This window comes from Danio rerio, chromosome 20 (genome assembly GCF_052040795.2).
Source record: "Danio rerio strain M-AB ecotype USA chromosome 20, GRCz13ab, whole genome shotgun sequence".
In the NCBI taxonomy this organism is placed as follows: domain Eukaryota; kingdom Metazoa; phylum Chordata; class Actinopteri; order Cypriniformes; family Danionidae; genus Danio; species Danio rerio.
In genome coordinates, this window is record NC_141040.1 from 8,154,297 (window position 1) to 8,178,439 (window position 24,143).

The 24,143-nt window shown below is 37.1% G+C and overlaps 1 protein-coding gene and 1 long non-coding RNA gene across 4 annotated transcripts in view; both read right to left on the minus strand.

Moving 5' to 3' along the window:
- plpp3 (phospholipid phosphatase 3) overlaps nucleotides 1–24,143 on the minus strand; it is a 57,434-nt gene that overhangs the window by 12,960 nt on the left and 20,331 nt on the right. Inside the window, exons 2-4 of one of the 3 annotated variants that reach the window (XM_087298038.1) lie at nucleotides 13,607–13,764; nucleotides 8,617–8,897; nucleotides 6,377–6,434 (exon numbers count right to left, since the gene is read on the minus strand). In XM_087298038.1, coding sequence (XP_087154164.1) covers nucleotides 6,377–6,434; nucleotides 8,617–8,897; nucleotides 13,607–13,764 — 497 coding nt within the window. Of the gene's footprint in view, nucleotides 1–6,376; nucleotides 6,435–8,616; nucleotides 8,898–13,606; nucleotides 13,765–15,128; nucleotides 15,284–24,143 lie in introns of all 3 variants that reach the window. The other 2 variants (XM_087298039.1, XM_087298040.1) reach the window with 2 other exon arrangements.
- Nucleotides 10,594–13,472, minus strand: LOC147839025 (uncharacterized). Its single transcript, XR_015518169.1, has 3 exons — nucleotides 12,469–13,472; nucleotides 11,559–12,426; nucleotides 10,594–11,484 (listed from the first exon to the last, which is right to left on the minus strand). It is a non-coding gene; the product is annotated as an uncharacterized LOC147839025 (long non-coding RNA).

A 24,143-nucleotide genomic window follows, 5' to 3' on the forward strand; every position in this document is an offset into this window, starting at 1 on the left:
AAGGACCCTCAGGGCTCAGATACAGTCCGTCAAAACTGCCTCTTAATGTCTTGCTATCAGAGCTTAGATAAGGTGAACGTGCCGCAGACACTGCGATCAGAGACGACGGTGTGTATATGGCTCTCTGGTATCTGTGCTTGAAGGTGGTGGCAGCAGAACTGGCAGACGTGGTGTGGTCTGAAATTCTCCATTGACATCCAACCCCAAAACACAAACACACACACACACACACACACACACACACACACACACACACACACACACACACACACACACCCTGTGCCCACATGGGATGAAACACAGCCTCATGCAGATAACATTCGACTCTGCTGACAGTCTCCATCCAATCCCTTCCCTGAAGGCTATCTTGGTTGTGCCATCAGATCTGATACTAAGGTATCAAGATGGACAATGATAAAGATCCTTGAGACTCAGGGGGCATTATAAGAAGAATTTTTCCAACATTTTGACATTCTATGTTGTTCAGATGGACAAAAAACTTGGAAGCTGTAGCTTGTCATTGTATTCCAAAATCGATTCAAAAGCACCATGGCATGTCATGAAAGTCTAGTGAAATATTTCAAGTCACGTAAACCTCACTGGTTCTTTTAGAGATGCAAAAGTTTTGGTGGACTGGAGATATAGGTAATTACATTTCAGTTTTTCAAGAATTTAAGTGTTTAGGGACTGTAATGACAAAAGTGAGTAAATAAAACAATTGAATTCTTAAATGAACTATTCCATAAGAAACCAGGTCAGCTAGATTTTTGAAAGAACGATGCAGACAGATTCATATCAAAACTCACGAGCATGAGTAGAGCTATGAAAGAAGTCAATTTTTTTAGCCTAAAGCTAGTTCAGTTTCACTCTGTGTCTTGCACATATCTACTATGGCTTCAAATGATTTTTATAAAAAAAAGTCATATCAAGCATTTTTAATACTTCTTTTGTGCTTTGCTTCCTTTCAGAAAACTGAAAGTTTCATTCCAGTTTACAATCATTACTTGGTAACAAAAATCAAGCAGAAAATTACTACATTAGATTGAATACTTGGACCGTGTTTTAATTGAAGTTATGGTTTAGTATACTAAAGAAATATCAATAAGGAAAACTTAATAAGATATTAAGTTGGATAGCATTTGACCCAGACTTTCAACCGTGCACACTAGATACAAGATTTAAACATTGGCAGGAGGAATAACGTCATTCAGTTCAGTGACCTCTAACGGACATTACATGAGTTCTCAGACCTTATCAGATACATTTGGCCTAGACAAGCAGGACTATTACAGATACTTGCAAGTTAGAGATTACTTTAATAATAATTTAAAAAATAAATAAATTTAAGGATGATTCTAATTTGAGCACAGTATTTGCAGATGCATACATAAAAGAAAAAAAAAAACTGGTCTCTAAATTTTATAAAAGCATACAAAACAGTAAGACTCATTTTTTAAATTACATAAAACAAAAATGGGAGAGTCAAACCAACAAATAACAGAGGAAGACTGGACAGATGTGTGTGTCACACAAGCAAAAACCACAAACTCAAGAACTTGGAGAGAGTTTGGATGGAAAAATCTGATGAGGTTCTTTATAACTCCTAAACTGTCTGCATTGTGTACAGGTGTTGAAAGTTTGGGCTCTTGTTGGAGAGAATGTGGAACCTCAATGGCTAAACTAAAACTTCAAACCTTCTGGTATGAAATAGCGACTGAAATAAAAAAGATAATTCAACTACTCATTTATTACATTATATCTTGGGAAAATACCAGTAATTATTCCAACTATTGACAAATTCTTAGTTCAAATCTCTTTGGTAAGTAGCAGAAAAGCCATAACTAGAAAATGGTTTCAGGCTGATCCTCCAGCAAGGGCTCAATGGATAGGAATTGTAAAGGAAATACACTGTATGGAGAGACTCACTTTTAATCTACTGTTTGATTAAAAAAAAGTGTAACAAGTACTGGAAAAAAGTTAACTGAATATGTCATTGTAATCAATTTGTGATAATGTCAAATGTATTATGACTTGATTTGTATTATCAACCGCTTTGTTCTTTGTTTTTTATTTCTATTTTTTTCTCTAAAAAAAAAAGAAAAAAAAGAAAGAAAAAAAAGTTGCATTCCCAGTTCACTGTAACTGTGTGACCTGTTCTGTGAAAGAAAGTCATGAACGAAAGGGTGAGTAAACTTTATTTAAGCCCAGTGATTGACCTCAGGTCTTATGAGCAGCCACAAAATGGCATGTTGAGTCCAACTTGGGATGGGAAACAGAAAAGGCATGAGAACTGTGGTATAATAAATCATGTTAGTTTAATAAAAAAAGGTGAGTATGAGGTGAAACTACACTTATTTTGAAATATTGTAATAGAAAAAAAGGTCTGTGCTTGGTTTGTGGGTCATTTTGAATGCTGTTTGCACTTCATTCATGCCAATTCTGGTAGAAAACTGCGAAACTTCACCACTAAAGCCTTTTCTAAAGTCCAACAATATTAAAGCGGAGCCATGTTAACGACCACAACATAAAGAAAACTAAGCCTACAACAGTAGTTTAAAGACTTGACAAATCCTTTATGAGTGATTTTTGCTTTTTCTGTGATCTCTTATCATTCAACGCCTGCTCTCTAGTCACAATAGCAAAATAGAGTATCATGAATCACTGTGCGGTCTGGGAAGTGCAGTGACTCTACGGCCAAACCTCATGGACTATGGAGTGTGGAGGTCATAGAGAGGCTGGGAAATGCCCAGCTTGTGCCCACGAAATACCCACATGCACTTGCTCTACAGCACAAACTGATATGCTGATCCAACTCAATGGCTGACCAGCAACTCATAATACCCTTGTAAGCTGTATAAAGTGTAGTCCTATTGGCCACTCTAGGGGGCAGAGTTCTACTTGGTAATATACTTCATAATTTTACCACTTTTTATAGTTGCCATGTAAACTACAATGACTAGACCTTATTTTCAATAATTTCCTTATTCAAACAGTAATTATTTATTTGAAAAATACAATAATTTGACATTTTTCTAAAAGGTTAGTCCACTTATGATTAGATATACACATGATAATTCATAATAATAATTTAAATAAGTTACAAAAATATATGCCACCACTTCGAATTATATGGGGCCAACTGAATTGAACTGGACTGCATAAACATAGGCACCAAGTTAAGATTCTATATGACATAGTTTAACTGGTAATTAGTCTTGCTTTTGGAATCAATTTACACTGATCAACATTTTTGTACAACCCAGGCTTACTCTGAAAATGTAGTACCGTGGACGTTTCTGGAGACCGCGAAATACGTCCCGGGAGGTACGTATTTTTGCCGTCTTTGTTTTTGTAAATTTGTGAGAGGCTGCTGTTTGCGCTTTTTCATATCTCGAATGTCTCTCTCGAGCGCAGTTTGAGCCCGTGCTGTTCTCGTGTAAACTCACCAGAGGCCGCTGTCGGTCGACCGTCTGTCTGACTGAATGATTGACAGGGCGACCGGCCAATCGACTGACCCACTCTCCACTTTCCCTGAACACAACCAAATTTACAGATTGACCCACCCACCCATTTACTTCCCTAAACCCAACCAACAATTTACAAAAGCTGTCCAAAAAAAAAGAAAAGAAAGCATTTTCGGATTTTTACAGCATTCTCAACCCTGTTTATTCACTATTTGTTGGATTCTGTTTTTGTCTTACCTGGTCTTCCCCTGACTGGAACCCGGTCGCCCTCGTCGTAGTCAACTACTCTCTGCCTCTTAACGTGATGAGCTAACTGGACGACGAGCTAACTGGTCAAAATGGTTGCAGAGGGAAAGCCCTCCACACGGTGGTAAACGGTCAGCCGGTAAGCTCCAAAAGGAATGGCGTAACACCGCCCTGCAGCTTTCGCTTAAAAAAATTAATTGCAGCCATATGTACCTCTGGCTACGGACTCCAGAAACGTCCGCGGGACTACATTTTCAGAATAAGCCTGTGTTGTTTTTTGTAACTGCCTTTAAATAGCTATAACCAGGATAAAAGAAAATAATTAGTGATTAGATTAGTCTTAGCAGTTTTAGCAAATGGCCCCTGATCTATTTACAGATCTATTAACATTTAGTAGTTGGTTCAGTTATTTTAGTCTACTATAATAACTAAAATAATAATTGTTGCACTTGTAAAAGTACCCTAAAATGACATTAAAATCCCTGAATTAAAAAAAAAAAGTTTATAAAGAGGGGAAAAAAAGAGATAAAGTTACTGAAGCGTGTCACTGACAAAACAGGTGTGGGTTTAGTCTTAGCATTCTGTGCCAGAATGATTCATTTGTGAAATCGGTTGAGAACAAAGACTGCCTAGTTCTGACCTGGGTTACGTTTGTGCAAATAACAGGGCATCACAAGACCGGTGTGAGCTCTCATTATGACTTCAGCGTCTGACCTGTGAAGCATGATATCTAGACTGAGATAATTACAGAGAGTGAGGCCAAAAAGAGGAACGCTCCAGTCAATAAGACGGTATCGCTCGATCAGTCTATGCCAAGAAAACTATCCTTCACTTTCAGCTCTGTTTATCTCGCTTCATACTATTTTTTATAGGCCTCTTGTTTTTAGAAACAGAACGTTTAACTTATCTTGGAAAAGTCACTGTGTATTTTAACAGCCTATTCATGTGCAAATATTTCATAATGAAGTGTGACCAAACTCTGGATTGGACAGTGAAAAAATCTAATCATGGCATCTAAAGTTACAAATAATGACATCTTACTAGTGATCATGTGCTGAATGTTAGTCCACCATCTACACTTTTCCAAGAGTAGAAGACTTCCAGTGGCTTCAAGTCCGCCATGAAAAGTCAGTGGGATGGATTTTTCAGGTAACTGCTTGCCACATCTAGCACGAGAGCTTCTGTTTAATCCTTCATATAATCGCCAGATGCTGTCCGCCGTGCTAGTGGCAGATATATGTCAAATTACACCACGTACACTATTGCAAACGGGCTTGCACTGAGTAAACTTACATCGCTACTCCTAAAAAGACAGATATTGCTATTAACATGTATGCATATAATAAGGTACAGTATATGTCAAAAGCATCAGGGCAATATCAGACAGCACTTGTGAGAACAGCACAGTTATACCGTTAACAGATTCATTCAAGCAGTGTGTGCAGGGACGGTGAGTGCCCCGTGCTTTGGTCACTCAGTTCTGTTATAAAATGTATTTTCTTGTGATAACTGGATTTCGTTGAGACATATTTTTCTCATGCTTGCACATATATATTATTTTTATTATTATTTTTTTTTTGCTTGTTAGTTTGATTAGTGTTGATTTCAAATACAATAAATAAGTTTGTATAAAACTTGTAGTAACGGTGCTCATAATTGGTGGGTGCGACTAAATTTTGCCTGATGCGCCTAACTTTTTAAAGTTAGGAGCACCGGTGCTACCAAGCAAAAAAGTTAATTTCGAGCCCTGTAAGGGACTGAATAATGACATGTAACATTTTCTGACATTTTTCCTGCCTAGTCACGATGGTTTACAATCCAGGGTAAAAACGTATCGCTTTAGCATGAAAACACTCAACAGCGCCTGCCTGGGATCCTGGTTCCTAACATAAGGTTTCCTCTGGTATAGAAAATGTCCAGGTCAGTGTTTTTCAGGCACCAGGCCCAGCTGTCAAACTCTCACATTAACTTAACGGCTGTTTGGAAAGCATAAAGCCAAGAGTTTTAACAGGTCTATGGCCCCAAACACACTGAAATGCATACATGCCCCATCTTTTTTCTCTCTCAAATAATCTCTGAAAACGCTGAGAATGAACATCTGGCAACCTCTATTAGCCGAGCGGCTCCACCTCCTGCCATCTGAAAGAGGGAAAGGTGGAGGGGCCCATGGAGATGCTGATGATTTAGATGAAGGAAGAAAGGATCAGAAAGAAAGGAGGGAGGGAGGAGGGTCTTGTGTGTGAAAGGGAGAAAGTTTGAGCTCTTTGAAAGAGGCTTTACATACAGTGGGAGACTGAGCAAAAAAAAATCTGCCTTTGTGTGTATGCAAAGCTGTATTGGGGATTCGTCTATTAAAAAAAAGTGTGACCCTTTAAAAAGAGTATCAAAATAAAGAATAGGGAATGAGAGAGAGAGAGGAATTTTAGAGAGAAAGGGAGAGAGAGGATGTCTGTGCAGCTGCACAAATAAAAACAGGTGGAGTGTGTCCATCTGGGAGATGAACAGGGAAAATAAGTGTGACCCACATTTCGGGAGGCACACAGAGGAAGGGTGAAAGGCGATAGAGGGTCGCTGTTTCGTACTAGACATAACAGTCATGAATGAACAGCTCTTTATACAGCAACAGAGCTGTGACAGTGTGAGAGCACCACATAGTGTGTACTTACTGCCAGGTAGAGCATGGTGTACATTGAAAATGAAGCATGTCCGGAAAAGAAGGATTTCCTGCAGAGAGAGAGAAAGAAAAAAACTAATAAAAATGTGTTTTATTATAAAATTATAAAAAATACATAACATCATAACATAATAATAATAATAATAATAATAAAAAATAACTAATAAATAATAATAAATAAATAGATTTTACAACCTAAAAAAAATAAAAGTAAACATATCCATATTTGCGTTATACTAAAATTTAATTAAGTAATGTTTCATAAACATTAAAAAAAAAAAAAAAAAAAGAAAAAGAAAACTGTTGCTGCACTTTTTTGGAGATTTTTTTTCCAGGATTTGTTTAAAGGGACTTTTTATTTTTAAAAGAAATTAATATCTTCTGGAAAACAAATATTTGATCAAAAATGTGTTTATTATTAAATGCAAAAAAAAATTTAAAAATACATAATCGAAAAAATTAATTAAAAAAAGGGAGGGAAAAAAACAAAAAAATACATAAAATAATAATAATAAAATGTTGATTTATAAATGCAAAAAATACACAATAGTAATAAAATTAGCAATAATGTTTAAATAACTGACTAATTTGTATTTTCAATCTAAAAAAATAAATAAAAGTGACATCCATATACGCACTATACTAAAATGTAATTATGTAATATTTAATAAATAAATACAATTTTAATACTTCTTTTTTGAAAACAGTGTTGCTGCATAATATTTTTTGCTGTGATATTTATTTTTTAAAGTGTTTATTATTAAATGCAAAAATATATAATAAAATAATAAAATAACAACAACAACAACAACAACAACAACAACAACAATAATAAAATAATAAATACATTTGGTAAATTTCTGGCTAATTTGATTTTGCGAACTAAAAATAGTGAATATATCTATATACACACTATACTGAAATGTAATTATGTAATATTTAAATAATAAAATTTATAATATTTTTTAGTATATCTATGTTGAAAACAGTGAAGCTGAGAATTTTTTTTTTTTGTGAGATTTTTTCAGGATTCAAAAGCACTGTTCTTTTTTTTTCCTCTTCTTTTTTATCTGTTATATCTGTATATCTTCTGGAAAAAAGCAAGACTTAACTACTATAATTTTAGCAAAAATTGCTCTATTAAATATAAAGCCTTAAAAAACACATTTCTGAAATTCAGAAATACAGCGAAATAAGCTACCGATATATTAAAAACGTAACAAATAAAAAAACAACAAATAAAACTTAACGTTTCAAACATAAGCATACATTTTATTTCCACTCATTCTTCAACAAATCTAAAATTTACAGTATTGTAAATGATTGCATAGGGTGTAACTAAGGTTGTAATGATACGTGTATTCATATTGAACCGTTCAGTATGAGGCTTAAGCGAACGATTCAGACTAATATCTGAAAAGTCAAACGAAAATAAAGCGTCTAAATATAATGTTTTCAGTGCAACTATGCTCAACAAGGCATCCCAAACGACTCAGGCACACGCTGCACTAGCTCACTGCAAAATGGCTATAACGTTATTGTAATCCTCCTGTAACCAACAGCAGGTCTGCCGTTTGGGAGCACATTGGTTTTCCTGTAAGTTATGAGGGTGATGGCAAGAGAGTGATGGATAAAAAAAACAACGATATGTCACATCTGCTATGAGCGTAAGCTACATAAACGATAATACTTAAACATGTCAACTCATTTACGCTGACATCACGGTAGTGTGTCAACAACTGGAGTTAGACGAAAACTAGAAACTACAAACAACTATGCCTGCGGCATTCATACAGGCACTTCCTACAGATTCGAACAGGGTAAAACAAATCACAGAGGCGATCTGTACATTTATAGCTGTGGATATGAGACCTTAATTTGTGTTTTAAGAAATTTGAAATGTAATTGAGCCCCGTTACATTATTCCTTCATAAGCCCATTTCAGTCACACAATAATTCCTGCTTTCAGATCCACTAAAATGGCAGGTGACAGTCAAATCAAGCAGATCTGTGCTGTCTGAAGTAAATGTGGACACTTATTGTTCTAAAAAAAAAAAAAAAAAAATTACTTAAAAATTGATTGAAACAGAGTTACATTTCGACACCACTCTGTCATATGAAACCGAACCGTGATTTTTGTGAACCGTTACACCCTTAGTTGTAATGTTTCATATATGTAGAATGTGACACAAAGCAAGTAAGCAGTGATATTAAAAGTGCTGAATATCTCACCTGGCCTCTTGTACTTTACTGGGATCTCCAGTGCATGTGTATTCAGTAATATATCCCAAAGAGCAGTCGATAGTAGAGTAGTTTGGCCGACAAACGTCTAGGAAGTGCGGTCTCATGCGTCCAACCGAGACCTTGGCGATGTCTGTGAACGACTGGCTGACAGCGCAGCCGAAGATGAACACTCCCACTTGTCTGTAAAGGGCGGAGACATACGGGTTTCCCACAAACGATTTGGAGCCCTGGCTCAGGTAATGGATCCTGTAGCATTCGCCAATCACAATCTGGAGAACGATTCATTCGCAGAGAATAAAAATCAACCATAGCACAGATTAATACAACAAACAGGCTCTGTTCCAAAACCTAGAGTGTAACATCCTTCACGAAAATGCCAAATAATTGCGTGTTTATGTACAGTTGAAGTCAGAATTATTAAACCCCCTGAATTATTAGCTTCCCTGTTTATTTTTTTTTAACCCCAGTTACTGTTTGATGGAGAGATTTTTCCAACACATTTCTAAACATAATAGCTTTAACAACTTAATAATTTCTAATAACTGATTTATTTTTCTTTGCCATGATGACAGTAAATAATATTTGACTAGATATTTTTCAAGACACTTCTATACAGCTTAAAGTGACATTTAAAGGCTTAACTAGGTTAATTAGGTTAACTAGGCAGGATAGGGTAATTGGGCAAGTTAACAATGGTTTGTTCTGTAGACTATCGGAAATAATACAGCTAAAAGAAGCTAATAACTTTGACTTTAAAATAGTAATTAAAAAATTAAAACTGCTTTTATTCTAAGCAAAATAAAACAAGACTTTCTCCAAAAGAAAAAAATATTATCAGACATACTGTGAAAATTTCCTTACTCTGCTAAACATCATTTGAGAAATATTTAAATTCAATAATTGATTCAAAAATTCTAACTTCAACTGTATATATTCACTTTTTACACATTTTAGGGTATAAAGGCTGTTAGCTTAGCAACCTGCTAATGACAAACTGCATGGAAATTAAATTAGTTGAGCCAATGTGTGTGATGCTTAGATTTGCTTCCAATACATTTAGACTACATTTATGAGAACAGTAGTGTTATGAGAAAAAGAGATGTCAATGACACCATGGAATCTGCGGCCAAAAAAGTTGTCGTATTAAAATATTATACTTAGGTTTTGTTTTAGGTTCCAATAAGCCCCAAAAGCAAAGAGAAATAAAAAATGCATGTAAAAAATAGTTGGTCCTTAAGAGGATAGGGAGCTTATTCGGAAGTCCTCAAACAATCACAAAAATGAGCGCGCCTTTGCATTGAAGAATAAGGTCAATACGCTTAAAATAAAACTGCAGAAATCAACATATTTCTTTACAAAATTCTGCATAGAAATATCTAATAAAATCCGCAGGTTCTGTCTGGACCTATGAGATCATAGAAAAATCGCAAAAAAAGTGATGACACTGGTAGGTCATGTGACAAAGTCATAGTTCAAAATCGAATGTATGAGTTGTTTATTTATTTATTTATTTTTTGAATGTACTGGAAGCATTTAAAATGAGCAGATCGCTGTTTAGGAATTGTAGCAAGATGGCTCCCTAGATGTAGGAACAGAGCTATAATATCAAAGTACATTTTGTGAATGTGTGAAATCACACCAGGAAAAAAAAAAATATATATATATATATATATATATATATATATATATATATATATATATATATATATATATATGTACGTCATTATATACTATCAAACGTTCGGTGGTCAGGTCATGGGCATGCAGAGTGAGGTTAGACATACACATGCAGATGAGGAATCAGTAGCACATTAACAAACAAAAAAAGCAAGAGGAAAATGAGAAAGAAAGGAGAACACAGGAGTTATGACTGAGCATGGCCTGCCTGTTACTGGTGATACTTTAATGATATGGAACAAGTTTAATGTTTCTGAAAGTTATGGCTTTCATATGAGAAGTCAGAGCATGGGGTTTTAAAAGCGGAGGTCTGCATCAGTCGTAACCGGCAGGATTTAAATCAGACTGCATAGGCAAAGGTTATGAAGTACATAAACTATGCCTTAATGAGATATTTACTATCTCACATGTATTTTTTTGTCTCTCCAAAATGTGGAGGGGTGCTTTTGTGGTGGTAGTGAAGAGCGGGACTGCCTTCCCCGGGGCCTAACCAAACTAGGACTGGAGACAGTGCTAATTAACTACAGCTGTGTGAGGGGTGCCAACACACACACACACACACACACACACACATATACATACACGCACATACGCAGTCCTTGTTTTAATCATAAGAACTGCTGAGCATGGGAACATGTCTAGTCCAGACAGTGAGGCATGCATGTCTCCATACGGGATCTCCATGGAGTCATAGTTTGGTGTTGGGCCAGTGTTCAGGGGATTGTATTTTAAGACTACTTCCCTCATCTTCCACCACTTTGTTCCATTTGGGGTTCGTCTGATGTGTTGGATTTTGGCTGTTTTGGAGTTCCATGTGAGCGCAAAAGTCATTGCGCTATCTAGTTTAGTGTTGCATTAGCTCTTGTTCGTCATTTAACATGTGCCCTGCAGGTGACAGAGTTAATTCGCGAGAAGTTAACCCTTCGCCAGCTGTCATGAGGGCTACGAATGTCCACTAATTTAACACCTCGGCAGCTGTGTGTGTGTGTGTGTTTGTGGGAAGGTGGTGGGGGGGGGGTGTTTAATGTCTTATCCAGATTTATTTAAAGACTCTATTGAGTTTTGTGAGAGTTTAGGTTTTTGTGTGTGTGTTGTGTGTGTTTAACATTTAGTTTTGTTTTAATTAGCATTTGGGGTTTAAATTTAAGTAACTGGATGAGTAGATAAAACTCATAACACCTAGTGTTGAAGCTAAAATCTTAGTTGCATATTTTTAGAGTATATTAGACACACGAGTCATTTAAAAAAAGTACTTTTTCCCCTCAAAGTTTCTGTCATTATATTATTAACAGGGATGCACTGAAATAAAAATCCTCCCAAAAACTAAATATTGTAGATGCACATGAGTCATGACACAAACTGAAAATGCTTTGTAATAATTATTATGCTTTTGTTAAATAATATAAAGCGATTTTGTGAGAGTTTTTAAATTTAACTCATTAGCTTAACTTACAGTGATTTAAAAATAAAATAAAAACAACAATAAAACAAGGCAATAAAATAACCACATCTGACAACTCTAAAGGCATCATTTTACCAGCATTGCCATAACAGCACAGTAGTGCTTTTGCAAACATGTACACTCACTGGTCACTTTATTAAGTACACCTTTCCAGGTTGGACCCACTTTTCCCTTCAGAACTGCTTTAATCCTTTGTGGCATAGATTCAACAAGCTATTGAAAATATTCCTCTGAGATTTTGGTCCAGATTGTCATGATAGCATCACACAGTTGCAGCAGATGTGTCGGCTGCACATCCATGATGCGAATCTCCCATTCCACCACATCCCAAAGGTGCTCTATTGGGTTGAAGATCTGGTGACTGTGGAGGCCATTTGAGTACATTGAACTCATTGTCATGTTCAAGCATGATTCACACTTTTTTTTTTTTTATGACATGGCGCGTTGATCTGCTGGAAGACGGGTACACTGTGGTCATTCAGGAATGGACATGGTCAGCAACAATACTCAGTTAGGGTGTTCCATTGACACAATGCTTAATTGGTACAAATGAGCCTAAAGTGTGCCAAGAAAATATCACCATTACACCACCAGACTGAACCATTGATACAAAGTAGGATGGATCCATGCCTTCATGTCGTTGACGGCAAATTCTGACCCTACTATCCGAATGTTGCAGCAAAAATCGAGACTCATCAGACCAGGCAACGTTTCTCCAATCTTCTATTGTCCAATTTTGGTGAGCCTGAGCAAATTGTAGCCTTAGTTCCATGTTCTTAGCTGACAAAAGTGGCGCCTGGTGTGGTCTTCTGCTGCTGTAACCCATCTGCCTCAAGGTTTGACGTGTTGAGCTTTCAGAAATTCTCTTCTGTGTACCTCGGTTGTAACGAGTGGTCATTTGAGTAACTGTTGCCTTTCTATCAGCTCAAACCAGTCTGGCCATTCTCCTCTGACCTCCTCTGGCATCAACAAGGCATATTTTCTCTTTTTCAGGCCACACTCTGTAAACCCTAGAGATGGTTGTGTGTGAAATCCCCAGTAGATGAGCAGTTTCTGAAATCCTCAGACCAGCACCGATTACCATGCTACGTTTAAAGTCATTTAAATCCCCTTTCTTCCCCACTCTCGGTTTGAATTGCAGCAGATCATCTTGATCATGTCTACATGCCTAAATGCTTTGAGTTGCTGCCATGTGATTGGCTGATTAGAAATTTGCGTTAAAAAGCTGTTGGACAGGTGTACCTAATAAAGTGGCCGGTGAATGTCATATGTCCAGTCAGTGTGTTATTTGAACAGTTTTCTGTTTTTCAATGAACATGTCATATTTTTGGCTGTTTATACTACTTTGGACCAAAATTCTAGTAAGATGCATCCCTAATATTGTAATTTTACCATTTTGAACAATAACTTAGCATTGCTGTTTCTGCGTATAACTTTTCAGACCAAACGTCTAACTCAAAAACAGCAATGCATCACAAATCACATGCAGACAGAAGACGATGAAATAGAAAAGAGAGAATGAGATCCAAAGGGGGAGACAGAGAGAAAGAGAGAGAGAGAGCGAGAGAAAGAGAGAGAGAAAACAGAAAGCCAGAGGTAGCCCTGACCATGATGAGCTACTCAACTCATTTTAAATAAAAAGATGGAATGGGGAGGACTGGTTAATGGATTCAAACATGATTATGGATGTGCTAAAAAGTCACTATTTATTCCTACAGTTAATCTACTGATCTAATGGGGGGGGGGGGGGGGGGGGGGGGGGGGGGTGAGGGATGTAGATGGGATGTTTATATGGATAAGTGGTAGATTTATATGAATATATATATAAGAGTAACTTACGGAGAAGATGACAATTAGAATGCCAGCGGCACAGAGCACGGCATCGCTTATGGTGTCCCCGTTTTTATACGGGTACTGGATGGACTGGTCACTGCAGTAAAACCCGCGGTGGTACGGCTTGATTGTGCTAGTTTCAATTATCAGGAAAGGCAGGACAGCTACAGCAAAACACACACACACACACACACACATAGATAGAGGGAGAGAGGGGGAGAGAGAGAAAGAGAGAGATTTCAGGTCAGTCTCAGAAAGACACACGCAGGTAGCGGCACAGCACAGCACAGCACACAGCAGCCGAGGATTATGGGAAATACCAGGTAGAAAAGAGGGGGGTGCGACATGGTAGCTCAGTTTCTAAGAGAGTCGAAATGCATATTTAGTCTGTCAGCAGTTGGTTCTTTCAGCTATCCACCTTTTTCAGCATGTGATGACTGCAAATATATCAGCCTGACCTCCCGAAAAAACGTATTTTACGTGTCGTCAGTTAAGTGGCTAATTCGTTACAATTCGTACAAGTTCAGTTGTACGAAATTTCACGATTTTAAAAAGGAGGCGTGGCACCCAATCCCACTCTTAACCCAAACATCATTGGGTGATGAGCAAATCGTAATAAATTTTACGAATTAGATCGTACAAATTCATACGAATTAGCCATTAAATCAAAGAGTTATAAATTGTTGTGAGATTGTGTTGGATATATAAGATAATGAATACTTTGGATTTTAAGATTGTGTTATAAATAATCCACATAGTGAAAACAGATTGGGAGGTTGCATTTGTGCTATATATTTATATTTGGGTCCCACTTTATATTAAGCGTCCTACTACTATGTATTTACACAGAAATTAATAAATCATTACAATGTACTAATTGTGTAAATACATGTATTTACTGGGTACTTATGCTTGATTACCTGTATACCTGTATGTAATTACATCTGTATTAAATTCTGTAATCACATTTGTAAATACACTGTTGACTATGCCTTACACCTTTATGCACCCTTAAACTTACGCATACCACCAAACATGTCCATAACCCTACCTCTATACCAACTCAAGAGCACCACAAGTGTTCTCAAATACATTATAAACAGAGTAAGTACATTGTATTTATTTTTTGTTGCAAGTACATAGTAGTTAAGGACACTTGATATAAAGTGGGACCTATATTTGCTTCATATATGTGCTTGGTATTTCAATCTGTTTTGCTCCTATAGGTTATTTACCTTTAGCATTCCCTATACAATACAGTTATATTAAGTATACATCTATAATATTGCTGCAATATTTGTTTTCTTATATTCAATGGATGAACTGTGAGGAAAATATTCATTTTGGTTTACAGTATAATGGAAGTTACGCTCATAATTCATGCACTGCATCACGTGGGTAAGGAAAAGGGTGGATATATTATCTATAGAATACAAAGACTCTCTCAAAAGACTGATTTTCCGATGCGGTCACCCCGCTTGCCTGGCCCCATGTCCTCCGTCTTTAGGCCCCAGTGTGGGGCACTTACGCTGGCAATGGGCAGGAGGAGGCCCACAGCTGTCAGAACAGAGGAGGGCACAGTGCTGTTTTTATAGGCGTAGCGGATACTGTCGTCTGAGCAGTAGAACCCACGCTGGTACGGCTGCACTGTCGATTTATGCAACACCATCGAGGGCAGCATGACTACGCAAAAACACACACACAGACCCCGTGGGGTGGGTCATGACACACACTTACCTGAGAGGGTAGGGATTGTTGACATGACTAATGTTCATGAAGCTTTTTTAGAATTGTTAAAAAAAAAAAAAATAAAACACATCACAAATTCAGTATTTTGTTTCTTATTTAAAAGCAGAGATTTGATTTAAGAAGCTCGATTTTGGAAAAGAATACATAAAGGCTTTTGTGACTTAAACAGTTCTATCAGTGTTTGCATAAAAAGTCAGAATTGTGAGACATAAATTCAAAATTCTGAGAAAAATAGGTAACATCTTCCAATTCTGAATTCTCATTCATCCATTCATTTTCCTTCGGCTTAGTCCCTTTATTAATCAGGGGTCGCCACAGCAGAAAGAACCGCCAACTTATCCAGCATATGTTTTACACAGCGGATGACCTTCCAGCTGCAACCCAGTACTGGGAAACACCCATACACATGCACACACATACACTAGGGCCAATTTAGTTCATTTGATTCACCTATACTGCATGTCTTTGGATTGTGGGGAAATTGGAGCACCCGGAGGAAACCAACGCGAACACAGGGAGAACATGCAAACTCAAAATTATGAATTCTTTTCCAAATAATTGCGCTTTTGTCTCAAAACTTGCAGAACTTCTTGAATTTTGACAAAAATGTCTGAACAATGAGATAGCCAGTTAGAATTGAATGATAAAAAGCCACAATTGCCTTATTTACTTTATTCATTTATTATACTTTTTTTCTTTGCATTGGCAAATCATGCTTTAAAATCTCATGAACACAATTCAAGATCTAATTCAATACTATTTAATAATTAAACTAAATACTGAATTTGATCTTGTTTCAAGGACATCACATGAATGGAAAAAGAAACCAAAATACTGATTATGATATCAAAAGCATGCCATCTACCTGCAAAAGCCTTAAACTTGAGCAAAAGTGCATTGACACGTGAAAGGAATTAATGCAGAAGGACTAAGAATTTCATCAAATGATTTGTTCACCTAATTTGACAAGCCAACCTTTATCTAATCTTCTAAACAAAGCCCTAAGTTAAGTACTACAAGATCCATGTACACAAAACCTCACAGAGCGCACAAAACGTTCTGTCTATCTAATACACATTGTTTTGAAGTAACAGTTAGCGGCACAATAGCAAAAGAGAGGCTTCCCCTTGGCTCGGGTTCAGGGCTATTGTCAGCGCAAAGTAGCTTACAGTTAAAGACAATGCAGCCTAATGGCATTAAACAAAGCTTTTACTCAAACTATACTGTATGCAGAAAACTAATTCAGACCAGATAAGACATCACAACAAACCCCAAACCCTTCAAAGTTTATCTTGCTTTGATTTTAGTGTTTTACTGAGGGACTAAAAAGTAATTTTGTAAAATGGAATGCTGGGTTATCACAAGATAAACTGAGGTTTGGGAATTTCTGTGACACCAATTCTGGATCAGTGTAATTTGTTGAAGTCTTGTTGCAAAACTTAGTGAGCTACATCTTAAAGGGAGCACCAGAATAATCACGGGACTCAATAAGTAATTGATTTAGAAAAATATACAGACAAAATCTCTATGCATCACAAAATTCAAATTGTGTCTGATGTAGGCTAATAGGTCAAAATGAACTCATTCTGCATTTAGAAATCACAATTTCTCTTGACTCGTCAACCATTTTGATTTATTTAGCAGTGCTGGTGAATATACAAAGAGCTTCTAAAGCAGGGGTGTCCACACTCGGTCCTGGAGGGCCGGTGTCCTGGAAAGTTTAGCTCCAGCCCTAATTAAACACACCTGAACCAGCTAATCAAGCTCTTACTAGGTATACTAGAAACTTTCAGGCAGGTGTGTTGAAGCAAGTTGGAGCTAAAGTCAGCAGGACACTGGCCCTCCAGGACCGACTTTGGACACCCCTGTTCTAAAGAATCTGTTCAGAACAAGTTCTTAGTAGTTGTGTCGCATAATATGGCATTTATATCTGCTTGTAATAAAAATGTGGCTATGATGAAGGCAACTTACTAGAATCTGGAATATAGTGTGTGGATATTTCGTAGACAGATTGTGTTGAGCTTTCAGGTTTGCTTGTGGTTTCGCTAAAACATTTTCACAAGAGTTTGTTTCATGTCTTTCTGCTTCATGAGAGAACCATGATGGAGACACTATTTGTGGTTTAAAGCAAAACCCTGAAGGCTTCTGTTGTGGAGGGTTTACTTTGGTATAGAAACGATCAACAAACTACACGCACATTAGTTCGGTATGCATCTAAACCAGCTTATTTTTTTTCTGAAAGAAACACATGCCAGGCTGGGATTTCAGCCCGAAATGGCTGAATCATTAAAATGTCACACGTCCTGCAAAACACACGTCAGCTGTCATCATCCAGCCAATGGCGGGAAAAATAAATACATATTTTCGAATCAAAGCAAACTAAACATCAGACGCAAAGTTGTGGTGGGAGCGTTTGAAAAGTTCCCCTTGAAGGATTGTAAAATGTGTGAATAGCAAGAAAAACAAAGCTTAGCTTACGCCGACCACCCAAACGTCTGGAACGGTGTTTGGAGCGAACGAGAGAAGGGGGCGTTTGGGCTCTTTGCGGTTGGAGAGAGGAGACTGCAGCCGTGGTGACTGATCTTTTCTAACACACACATTTATATATATATATATATATATATATATATATATATATATATACACAATAAAACAAACCTTTACGAAGTAAGATCACACCAGCACTGGGAATAAGCACATTTTAAAAAACAACGTTTTTCAATTGACCCTCTGGGACTTTTCGCTTGCAAAATCTACTTATACCTCAACTTCCAAAATCTATGTTCTTAAACACAGGGTGAAATAATATTCAAACATATTCAAAGGAATATTATTTTGTGGTTTTTAGACATAAGGTCATGCACGACATAAGCTACTTCATCTACATGCGGTCAAACACCTCTTTCCTCTCTCCCTCTTTTCAGACGGATGGGCATTACCAGTATTAAAGGCAGTAGATGCTTTTAACACCTGTAAAAATAAAGAGCTTTGTGGGGTTTTCTCACAGGTGCTCAAATAGGGGGACGCTCAAAGAAACTTGGCTTAGCCAAATCAATCATGGGATAAGAACCTGGGTGGAGCGAATTCGTGGGACATAGGGTTCATATGCGGAAACACATGCAGACATGGACGCACATTCTTTCTTGGCACGACTTGTGATGTTTTCAGATCTGCTCTGACCACAAGGTCAAGTACACTTAGAATGTCTGGAAAAGCCAAGTCTTGGTGATCATATTTCAGCATATGCTAATGCATTGTCATTTACAGTGCTCAGCATACCGCTCACAAATCTATCTTTTAAATTCATATTTTAATGGGAAGCTATAATATTATATTAGTTCAAATACGTAAGATTAGTCAGTACTGATGCCAAATCTGGAGCTTATCTAACAAAATTACTTATAATAACCGTCCAAAACCAGTACACCCAAATTAATATGTTATAGAAAAATATTAAATACAAATTTTAAAAAGAGAAAAAATAAAGAGAAGCAAGGATTTTGAAAAATTTAGTTGAAATTTTGTAGGTTGTAATTTGTTTTTGCAATATTCAATTGTATTATCTTTCAATATCTAAATATGTTCTGCGACTAAAATGTTATTTTAATAAAGATATCTGTTTAATAAATCTGTTTTGTTTAAAAACACCAAAATACATTGCCTATATTTACTGAAAATTGATACAAATATTTATTTCCAAAATGGGTGTAGTCATTTATGCTGAGAACTGTACAACAAAGCAGACCATATCAATTTCGGTTAGGATGTGTATAGCTGCACAATTATTGTCTCAAAAGATAAAGAAAAACAAAATAATACGTTAAGTCAAATGATCCTCAATGCTTAAGTAAAGAAAAACAAAACTTTAAATCATATATTAAGTGCACTCTCAGAAATAAAGCTGTCACATGTGTGATACATTTGTACCTACAGTTTTATCTAAAGGGTCGATTGGTATCTTAAGTTATATACCAGTACCTAAATTGTCAACAAGTACACTTTTGTACTTTTAAGTTACTACCATTAAGATATCAGTACTGACACCTTATGAACCTTTTAAAAGGAACCACCCCGAAGACAGCTTTATTGCTGAGCGAGTGTGGTAAAGTTAGCAGTGAAAATTAAAGTTAACTCAAAAAAATCATTTTATTATTATTTCTTTCCTTAAAATTGTATTTATACTATAGAAAACCCCTTAGATTTATAAATCATTCAGACCAAAACTTGTGTAATGGCTTAAATGTGTTGTGTACCCACAGTAAATACTTAGAACAACTGAAAGAGGAGAACTGAGAGGCCACAAAACTTAAATAGTTCTGAAATGTGTGTTTCTGTATAAAAAACTCCACATTATGTCCATGTGTTTGTGAAAAGCCTTCTGTCTATGCTCAATGATGTTGGCTGAGAGCCCGTATCATGCCAGTATTCCATTGTTATATCGCCCATGCCACCACCACGCGAAGAACTTGGTATGCCAAGACCGCTTCGTTTTTTACCCTTTCTTTATGGTTCGTCAGCCATTAAATGACAATGTGAAAGCCACAAACGCACAATTCAAAGAGCATCTTTCCTCAAAACGCTCCAAAAATGTTATCCTAGCAGAATGATTCACATTCACATTTAATCATTGATGATTCATTGATTGGTTCACATTCAACCATTCAGGTGATTCACAGAATGATTCACATTCTGAAGCTAGAGCCTTTTCTCAGCTAAATCAAAAGGAGAATGCTGCATACTGGTCTATTTTTCCACAGATTTGAGGAACAAACTATTATGTAACACAGCAACATGTAGTTTACCTGACTTTAACCAGTAGTCATACTAAAAACAAGCATCACAGAATGATTCACATTCTGAAGCTAGAGCCTCTTCTCAGCTAAATCAAATGGAGAATGCTGCATACTGGTCTATTTTTCCACAGATTTGAGGAACAAACTATTATGTAACACAGCAACATGTAGTTTACCTGACTTTAACCAGTAGTCATACTAAAAACAAGCATTTTGAATCATGGTGCTTCCGCAAGCAGTTCAGCGCTTCTGTTTTTTAAGTTAACCTTTTCCAAAGTGATTCAAACAATCCTATGCATATATTTCAATGGTTTAATGTCACAGATATATGTAGATGCCATTTGTTGTTTTACTTCTTTTTATCTACTGTAACTGTCTACTCAACCTTTCTGGTACAATAGTAACTATGGGGCTCAGTAACTATGAGAGACTGAGGAAAAAAAAGGGATGGGAGGAAGCCACTAGTCTGAGGTCGCAGTAAAGTAAATTAAATAGAAATAAATTAAGTCACAATGGACCCATGACCGCAGCTAAAGAGTGGCGAGTGCTGACCTACAGACACAAAGAGGACGCTGTCCAAGTTAAACAGTTCTTATCGTATCCTCGTGTCAGGGAAGCCATGTGAAAAATATTAAAAGCTAAACTGATGTCAAACAGACCAATGTCCTTGTCAAGATCTATTTACTTGGTCAATGTGCAAATTTACTGCTGTAGAGACTGTGCCCTTTTATATCATGAACTCCCAGTTCATCTCTAAGCCCAAAAACCCTATGTTCAGAAAGTTCATGTGAAGGTTGTCATTTAAAGTGGCTCTTGGTCTTTGGGTTGAGTGTGCATAAGCTTTCCATTCGTACTCTGACACTCAGCAGTGAATAGAAGCCTAATGAACAATAGCCATTTTCCAATCTGCCTATCTCTATGCACATTTTGGTATATCGCATAAAAAATTGCTTTAAAACTAATTAATACGACAAAATTTGCATAAAAAATGTATGTGCACAGCTACTGTGAAAACCTACTTTTTCACTTTATATGTGCATAAACTACAATGGAAATAAGTTTACCAGATAAATTCTAGCATGGCCCTCAAAAAATAATGTGATTTGATCATTTAACAACAAAAATAAGCACAATGAAACGCCTTTCTTAAGGACTGGGCAATTAATCGAAAAGTAATCGTAATTGACATTCAGAACCTATAATCGTCTTGGAAATTTTTCCAGGACAATTTTTTCAATTACTTTCCCTCACGTGACCCCACTCTGTTAAAGGCTGTATGTAATTTCTACTTCTGGGGCCACTTTGCAGATGAACTCATTCTTGAGCCTTTGCACCACATTGACTATGATTGAAAGCTGTGTCAGAGTTGCCTTTAGACAGCATATAAAACTTGTCAGTGGACAATGAGGGCAAAAAAAGGTTATAAACAAATAAAATAATTGTTAATTAATCGTAATCGAGGTAAAATGTTCAATTAATCAAGATTTAGATTTTAGGCCAAATCGCCAAGCCCTACAATTATCAGTAGCAGTGCAAGCTTAAATGGCACTCTAAGCAAACAACGAACGTGCTGCCCTCAAGGTGTTTGTGCCGTCCTTGGTCGCAGACGAAAGTGAGTGGACAGCAGGGGTAATGGGGCGGGGGGTGGCTGTGGAGGGTTGGATGGAGGGGTGATTATCTACATCGCCACTGGCCATTATGGACAAACCAGTGGACCACCATCTGAAGTGATGTTTTGCTCATTCTAAAATTCTAAAATAAAAAGTAATTCCAAGGGTCTGCGGTGCTGAAGATTGGGGTTTGTCTTCATCTTCTGAGCAAGTAATTTATTAAATAAGAAAAAGGCCCACAATATCTTCTCTTGCTGCAGCAAATTCATTTTTTTTTTTATATTTGGCACCAGTTTTTTTAGGAAGTGATGATTTTGTTTTCTTTGACTTATTAGATGGAAACTGCTTTATTAGGGAATGTTTTCAGCCACATTCCAGTTTTGCGCAAAAGCCTAATTTACGTCTTTGGATGAAAGCATAGCTAATGAGGCCGAAATCTGTTGGGACCTCGAGCACCACACATACACCAGACACACTCAGAAAACATTTATAAGTGGGTGGCATATTGGTGCAGTGTGAGGGAAATTTTTCTATTTGCCTTATCAGATGTGGTCATGCAGCCTTTCTGCTGTCAGCAGGAGAACGGCTAGACGCCAGTCAGTCGCTACGGGCAACCACTGAGCCAGCTCTTCGCAGCCACAACACTTGCTGATAGGCTAGACAGGAAATCAGCTGTAGAAATCAATGTTTATACATATAAAAAATAGGATGATTCTTATCAGACTATCGACTATTGGTTTCTGGCTTGAAGCCTGGAGGGAAATCTTGTTTGTGTGTCTGCTACAAGAATATAATAACAGATCTTATAAGCATTTATGAAAATGTGTGAGGGATTACGCTTACAGATTACATCAAATGCTTACAGCTTTGATGGAAATTGATTGTTCTTTTTTCAACTAGGTCACATCCACTAGAAAAAGCCACTGGAAGTAATGCACCCTGACAGAATAAAGACTGTATGACCAAAACACCAAGCTTACCAAAGGTTAAGAGACAATCATTTTGAGAAACAAAATTCGTTAATGAGTGCCATGGTGGCTCAGTGGTTAGCATTGCCACCTCACAGCAGGAAGGTCGCTGGTTCGAGCACCAGATGGCATTTCTGTGTGGAGTTTGCATGTTTTCCCCATGTTTTAGCGTGGATTTCCTCCGGGTGCCCCGGTTTCGCCTATAGTCCCTGGACACTATAAGTGAACTGAATAAGCTTAATTGGTCGCAGTGTATGTGTGTGAATGAGTGTGTATGGGTGTTTCCCAGTGTTGGGATGCAAAACATATAAGTTGGCGGTTCATTATGCCAAGGCGACCCCTGATGAATAAAGGGACAAAGCCGAAGGTAAATGAATGAATGAAATTTCCTTAACACAAATCTGTCTCTGGTTGTCGACAATTAAGGCCAAATCTAACACAACTGGTTGTTCCAGTGTTGCTGGGTCAGACATGTTCAAACAAATAATTTTCTGATAGTGCAAACTCTTAAAACTAGACTATCTAGTTAAAGGTACATGATGTGGAACTGTTTGCACTTGCATCTGATTTAGATTTTTCTTCCTTCAAAGCGTCCAAATGTCTTTTGCGGTAAAGGAAGTTGTGGTATTGACTGCATGATGAGGTGAAAGTCGACTGCATTGTGAAACCGAAGATCTGAATGACTATTAAAGGCCGATCTGTCATTGTTGCGACAAAGATGCATTAGTGAAAAGGAAATCCACTTAGTGAAAGGACGCATATGCAAGAAAGGCCTTCTCCTGACAGAAGCTGTCTGCCCTTGAACAATGAGCGCATTGAAAGGACAACAAAGGGTCAAAATTATCTTTTGAATAGATTGTGCATATGCATAAGCACAATAAAACACTCATAGACACAAACACATTTATCTTCTATTAGATGTGCAAAGCAGAACCAAGTCGGGTCAGCAAGAATAGCACAGATATAGGTTAGCATGACTGTGCCTCTGTGGCACTAGGTGAGCTAGCAGAAAGTACACATTTAAAATGTGGCAAAAAGTACACACACACAATGAGAGATTCTCTGAAATAGAAACCACAATTAACACAACATGTCTTCAAGATATGTCTCTTCAAAATTAGCCACAGACTGAGTCAGCCAAATCAAGTCTTCCTGTAGTCTGAGGACACAGAGACGGATTTGAAGAATGCTAGAAAAAAGGGCTAGTGACATAATGAAGCAAGGATGTTTTAGAGTTTACACTCCTTAAAAAGGCCTTTACGAGTTTTTCCATTTCCAATTGTTTACTTGTTTCCAGTTACCCCATGATGATGAGAGTGATGAGCTATTTTTTTTCAGACAGAATAGTATCATATTAGTTTGAACCACTGCCTCCCTCGAAGGGACTGATAGACCCACCCAAAAGGCATTCCATGTGACTAAG